Source organism: Solanum verrucosum, unplaced genomic scaffold (assembly GCF_900185275.1).
Source record: "Solanum verrucosum unplaced genomic scaffold, falcon-dt-bn FXZP01000143.1, whole genome shotgun sequence".
Classification (NCBI taxonomy): Eukaryota; Viridiplantae; Streptophyta; class Magnoliopsida; order Solanales; family Solanaceae; genus Solanum; species Solanum verrucosum.
Window position 1 is genome coordinate 793,970 of NW_026020238.1, and position 6,598 is coordinate 800,567.

A 6,598-nucleotide genomic window follows, 5' to 3' on the forward strand; every position below is an offset into this window, starting at 1 on the left:
CCAAAACATGTTTTATCACAAAACAAACTATACTGCACACAAAATACATACAACATATATAACATAATGAATACAAAACCATAAAATAATAAAACATGAAAACAATCTAAAATAGCATCACTATTTCTTAAAAAATGAATACAACTATATCAAGTAAATATGTATCTTTAATTGATTGGATACCAACAACACTCTTACAATGTCTACAACTAGAAAATGATGCATAGATATGATGAGTCCAAATATGTGGATATATTATCAAAACTACAGAATGTCCACAAATACAAAAAATAAAAAATTAAGGAATACAATATCTATACTAACAAACCCACAAAATCCATAAACATTGGCAATATTATTTTATATCAATACACATACTTAATGAATTTTGAATACAAAAGAAAATTATTACAGATACTCGAGACTAATAGAAAATCATGATTTTTATGATTTTAACAACTTCAACTAAACATGTAAAAATTGTAATGGTAATATAATCAATAAAGAATGGAAAATCACTAGAAAATTATTGATTTAGTTGGATACCTCTTGTAATCCTCTTAGATTTGGTCATTAGAGAGTGATTTTGAGGTTTTCAAACCCTAAACAAAATCAAACAAAAAATTTGTAAGATTTAAACAAAAATAAAATCAGTAAACAAATCTAAAAATCGGATAAAGATATATACCTTAATCCAAGGAATTGTTGTGAATATCTTTAGAGATATATTTTTCAATTTCTGGAAAAAAAATCGAAAGAACAGAAGAGAGAGAAGTGGGAGTTGAAAGATGAAGAAGAATTGGAAGAGGGAAATTAGTAAGAGAGAAAATACTTCTTTTTATTTGAAAACATATGAGAGAGAATGAGTTGGAAAACTTTAATTAAGGTGGGGTAAAATAGGAACTAAATTAGGATACACTATGTTTTCTAAAATATTGACATTTTGACATTTTTACTAATATTTATAAACTATAGATGTTTTTAATAATTATGTTAGGATTTTTGACTAGTTTGCTAATTTTCCTTTTAATATCTCCAATTTCAACTCAACCCGCCTATTTGACACCCCTAGGTACAACCATACAAGAAAGAGAGAGAGAGAGAGATTAATCACAAAAAAGTAGAAGACGGTCACCTTTCTTTGTATATATATATATCTTTCAAAAATCACCAACAATTTCACAGTCCAAGTCTCAATCAATTACAAACAAATGAAAGAAAATAAAATGTATGAAGGGTATATAGAACTATGAAAAGATCTCTATTATCCCTTTTCTATTGAATCATATACAATTAATATTTGGTTTTGATGAAATACAAACCAAATGCAATTGTTAATAATGAAATGAATATATGTTGTTTTCACACGCTGGATGACAAATTAGCAGTTATATCGTCAATTTCTTGTAGCTTATTCTGAGTCAAATCCTTGCAACTAGCACACTTGATTGGAATTTTACAATCTTCCTTTTCACAAATATCACTTAACACTTGCTCAACATGCCATGTCAAAACAATGTCCTTTAAATTTGGTTTTACCTCCTCCTCAAAAAACTTGGTGTACTCTTGTGAATCCCCTGAGATTTTTGAGAACTTAACCACAGCCACTTCCGGAGCCACTTTGAACACCTCGATGTTCACCAATAAACGTGCTTTCGGCCTACTATCACAAGAACCTTGCAGCCTCAAGGTTGATCCATTAACCCTTGCAACTTTAAAATTCAATTTCCTAGCCAACAATTGAATCTTCGCCATAATGATTGTGGCTGAACACCTCGATGTGAAAATGGACTCTGTTTTCTTCTTGTTCTCAAACAAGCTTGATAAATTTGCGCCAGCTGACATAGATGAGATCAATTCAAAAGCATTCAATAAGGCTGGTGAAGAGGGTGATTTGATCATCCCTCCATGCTTTAAGTATTCGTCAGATCTTCCAAATTTATCTAACATAGATATTGTATCGTGTTCGTGATCAATTAATGATGATGATGATGAAATATTTCCATTATAAATTGGCATTTTAAAATCTTTTCTAAACCAAGGGTCTTTCATTAATCCAGCTATACTTATCCTTTTTTGTGGATTAGGGATTAATATTCTAGATATTAGACGTTTTGCTTCTGTAGATAACCAAGGGGGAAATCTATATTCAGCTTTGAAAATCTTTCTATACAAATTCACAAGATTACCATCTTGAAAAGGCAAACAGCCTGCTAGAAGAACATATAATACGACTCCGCATGACCAAAGATCAGCCTTCCCACCATTATAACCTTTATTTCGTATTATTTCTGGTGCAATATAGGCTGGAGTTCCACACTGAGTGTATAGAAGACCATCGTTCAGCAATTGCTCTGGCAAAGCCGATAGACCGAAATCTGTTACCTTTAAATTTTCATTTTCATCAAGTAGGAGATTTTCTGGCTTTATATCACGATGAGAAACACCACAACTGTGGCAAAATTCAACAGCACTTATTAACTGCTGAAAATATTTTCGAGCAACGTCTTCTTTAAGCCTCCCTTTGGCTACTTTTGCAAAGAGTTCTCCACCTTTTACGTATTCCATGACAATGAAGATCTTTGTTTTTGTTGCCATGACTTCTTTGAGTTCAACAATGTTAGGGTGGCGGACAAGGCGCATAACAGATATTTCCCTCTTGATTTGCTCCATCATTGCTTGAGATTTCACAATCTCTTTCTTGATCACTTTGATAGCAACATTTTCACCAGTGGCAAGGTTGGTTGCATGGAAGACTTTAGCGAACGTTCCTTTCCCTAATTGTCTCCCAGTTTCATATTTGCCGAACAATATTTTCTTCTCCATGATGATTTTGAACTACACAATTTGCAGAATCAATTCCTTGCGCGGTCTGTTATGAGAAATACAAGTAGTAATTGGAAGGTGAAGCTGATGATCAAAGAGTTGATGGATTCGAGATCTGAGATTAGGAGATGTAAAGCACATTGATCAGAAAAGAAAGATTATAAATTTTGTTGAAATTAGTAAAAATAGCCTTTTGGACAAAGGCTAAAGACAAATGGAAATGAATTAGTTATTTAGTTACTGGTATATGAGAATATATATTAAGGAATTAATGTTTGATAAAGACCATTTCCAAATTTTATAAACATACTGCGCGTGCTGTAGTGCATCTGCATCTATGCAATGCTGTGCTGTTTTTCAAAGTCAGACAGAATTATTCTTTTTTAATTATGTTCCACTACTTCGTGGGTTACCTGTCACTAATTTTTTTTTGTAAATAATGAATAAGTCTTCATTAATGCTTTATCTAGATTTTAATCTAAAACTGATATCTAACAAACTCTCAATAATCAATAGCTTAATTAATAATGTAGTGTGGGATTATCTGTTATGTCACTATAACTGTACTGGGGGAATATCAAAAGAATATTGTGATTTGTGATGGAGTGATTCTTCTCTTTTGTGGAGTGTAGCCAAATATTTTTTCTTTTGCCATTTGTCAATCAACTTATAATTATTATAAGTATGACCAAACAGTTGATTAGTTACTCTCTTATCTTGTTTACCAAAAATAAAAGGAAAAACTGTCTGAAATATATTTGAACTTTGATCGAAATTGTTGTAACAATCCCAAACTTTGGGCAGGACCTATTACCCCACACTGGGCAGGACCTATTACCCCACACTATTTAATAGTCTATTTTAAAGATATATAAATATCCAACTGGACAAGTTACTAGTTATAACGATGCAATATTTATGATGTCCACGTGAACACCTATATATCTTTAAAATACACTATTAAATAGTGCAAGGTAATAGGTCCTACCCAAAGTTGAGATTGTTATAGCAAATTCGGTCAAAGTTCAAATATATTTCGAACCCTTTTCCCAAAATAAAAAGAACAAGTTATTTACTAGATCTGTTCAACAAGTATACTGTATAGGAATTAAAGTAATGATTTTGTAGGTTTGACGATATCAATTTTATTAAGGATAAGAAAATGACATAATTCATAAAAGAAGGCGATAAGACAAGGACATCATGATAATAAAGATGACGCGGCTCCTACTCTACAATGGGAAAATTATATTCTAGTCATCAAATTAAATAATTACAACATTTAGGCACGTAATATATAATTAAGCAAACCTCTATCAATTTTTTTTCTTTTATTCTCATCAATTGTAACAAATCTTTCCTTATAACTACAATTGGTAATATATCGTAGGCCACTACTCTTAAATATTTTATTTTATATATCCTACAATTGTCCTTCATCATCAAAACTTTATAGTGAGTGTGTGCATGTCAGCCTATGTTTAATTAACGAATAACAAAGTTTTGTTTCTGTTTGACTGAAACGAAGCCATACATTACTGGAAAATTTTTTACACAAGTTCAGTACATATTGAAAATATATATCACAACTCACAAGCATCAACAGCTATAGCTCAATTGGTAGAGCAACTCGTTTACACGAGCGTCAATATTCTCTAAGGGAATTCATCATACAATGAGAAATTGATGTCTTACTCCATGACTCCCAAGTATGTATTTAAAACCCACAATACACAGTTAATAAATCATCAACATGAAATCAGGACTTCATTATATTACTTTCTTCATGGTAATGTTAGGATCAACAAAAGATCTTGAAGTATTCACTGATAAATTTTCCCTTCCTTTAGCTCACTCACTTTATCTCCTTGCCTTGTCACTATATCAACTTAATCATTGCTGTATGTCCAAGATTTTCTTCTCTATATATTTAGTTACTATCGACCGAGCCTATATCACTACTATTACACCCCTATTTTTCAAACGCCCGTTTTGAAAACAAGTTTTTCTAATTAGAGTGACATTTTGAAAGAATTATTTTTTAAAATCAGAGTTGCCACTTGAAATTGAGTTTCGTGGTTTCAAGTCACCTAATTAAATCTCTAATCAAAAGAAAAATTGACTCTTTATCTCAAATTAACTGTAAAGCTTTAACAAAGAATTGAAGAGAAGAGAAGCTCCATTGATTAGAGCTCAAAGGCTAAGTAATACATCAGTAGGATCATCTATTTATAGTTCTCAATTACACACTTTGTAACTAATTCAATAACAAACTTTCTAATAGTTTGTTATAAGCGACAAGTTACAATGACAATACTGCCCTTAACTACTTTTAACTATCTAACTTTCCAACACACTGCTACAACTGATCATATCTCATTACTCCCCTTCAAGATGGGAGGGGTAAAAATATCTAGCACACCAAGCTTGGACAACAAATATTCATGTTGTAGTTTACACAACCCTTTTGTCAAGACATCTGCAAGTTGTTCTTGTGTAAGAATATAGTTGATTATGATCATGCCTTGTTGTAGTTTTCCTTTATGAAGTGGCAGTCAATTTCTATATGTTTAGTCCTTTCATGATACACTCGATTTGCAGCAATTTGTATAGCAACCTTGCTATCACTATATACTTGCACTGACAGTTGAACTTCAGCTCCTACCTCTTTTAACATTCCAAGTAACCACACTAATTTTGAGACAGTGAAGGCTAGGATTCTGTATTCAGCTTTAGCTGAACTCTTAGACATTGTGGTTTGTTTCTTTTCTTTCCATGACACAAGGGACTCACCTATCTTAACTACATATCCTATAACAAATCTTCTGGTAAGTGGACAAGAGGGCCAATCAGCATAACAAAATGCAGTGATCATTCCATGAGATGAACTCCCAAACAACAAGCCTTGTCCAAGTTGCCCTTTTAGATATTTGACTACTCTTAATGCATCATCCATATGTGACTTCTTTGGCTGCTGTAAAAATTGACTCAAAGTCTGAGTACAAAAAGATATATCAGGTCTTGTCATGTTTAGATAGAGAAGTTTCCCAACTAGCTTCTGATACATTATCTGACCCACTAAAGTGTCACGACCCGGGAGCACCCCCTAGTCGTAACCGGCGTACTCGACCTCGAAGAGGTCTAATACAAGCCTCTTAGCATTCATTCATCGCATAGACACCAAAACTATAAGGAATTAAAACTTTCTTCACACACGAAGATACTTTCAATAAATAGCAAGCGGAAGACTTTCTAGACTTTATACAATATGTCTCAAAACCATCTAATACTTGAATATAACATTGGGACTAAGCCCACTCAAAACCTAAGCAAATACTAGAGAGACATAAAAAGAACATGTTGGTTATTGCCCTCGAATCTATGAGGATTCACCAAGTCTTCATCTTCAACTCTTAAAAACCTATCAAGTAGCCATGACATATCACCATCTCCAAATCCCTACACTTTAGTCAAAAAGCGAAAGAAAGGGGTTAGCACAATTAAGTACTAAGTATGGAGACCATGCAAGAAAATATGCACAACGGACATTTACAAGAAATGTATGCTTTCATGTCCTTTGATAAAACCTTTCCTTTACAAGTATAAGAGACATAATACAAGTCAACATTAACATATTAGACCATAGCCAACCATACATATACTTAACATAAATCCATATACAACCCATGCTTAACTTTAGAAGGACACATGTCATTTCATTACCATAGGACCTCTACCTAATATAACCTTAAGACACACTTGAGTGAGACAA

The 6,598-nt window shown here is 32.6% G+C and overlaps 1 protein-coding gene across 1 annotated transcript; it reads right to left on the reverse strand.

Moving 5' to 3' along the window:
• Nucleotides 1-1,362: 1,362 nt before the first annotated feature.
• On the reverse strand, nt 1,363-2,896 carry LOC125832798 (CBL-interacting serine/threonine-protein kinase 5-like). The gene has a single exon (XM_049511992.1). The coding sequence runs from the start codon at nt 2,824-2,826 to the stop codon at nt 1,363-1,365; it is 1,464 nt and encodes a 487-aa protein (XP_049367949.1). The 5' UTR covers nt 2,827-2,896.
• Between the last annotated feature and the right edge of the window lie 3,702 nt (nt 2,897-6,598).

Coding starts and splice junctions, on each gene's coding strand:
- LOC125832798 (XM_049511992.1), bottom strand. CDS start 2,826: ATGGAGAAGAAAATATTGTTCGGCAAATATGAAACTGGGAGACAATTA.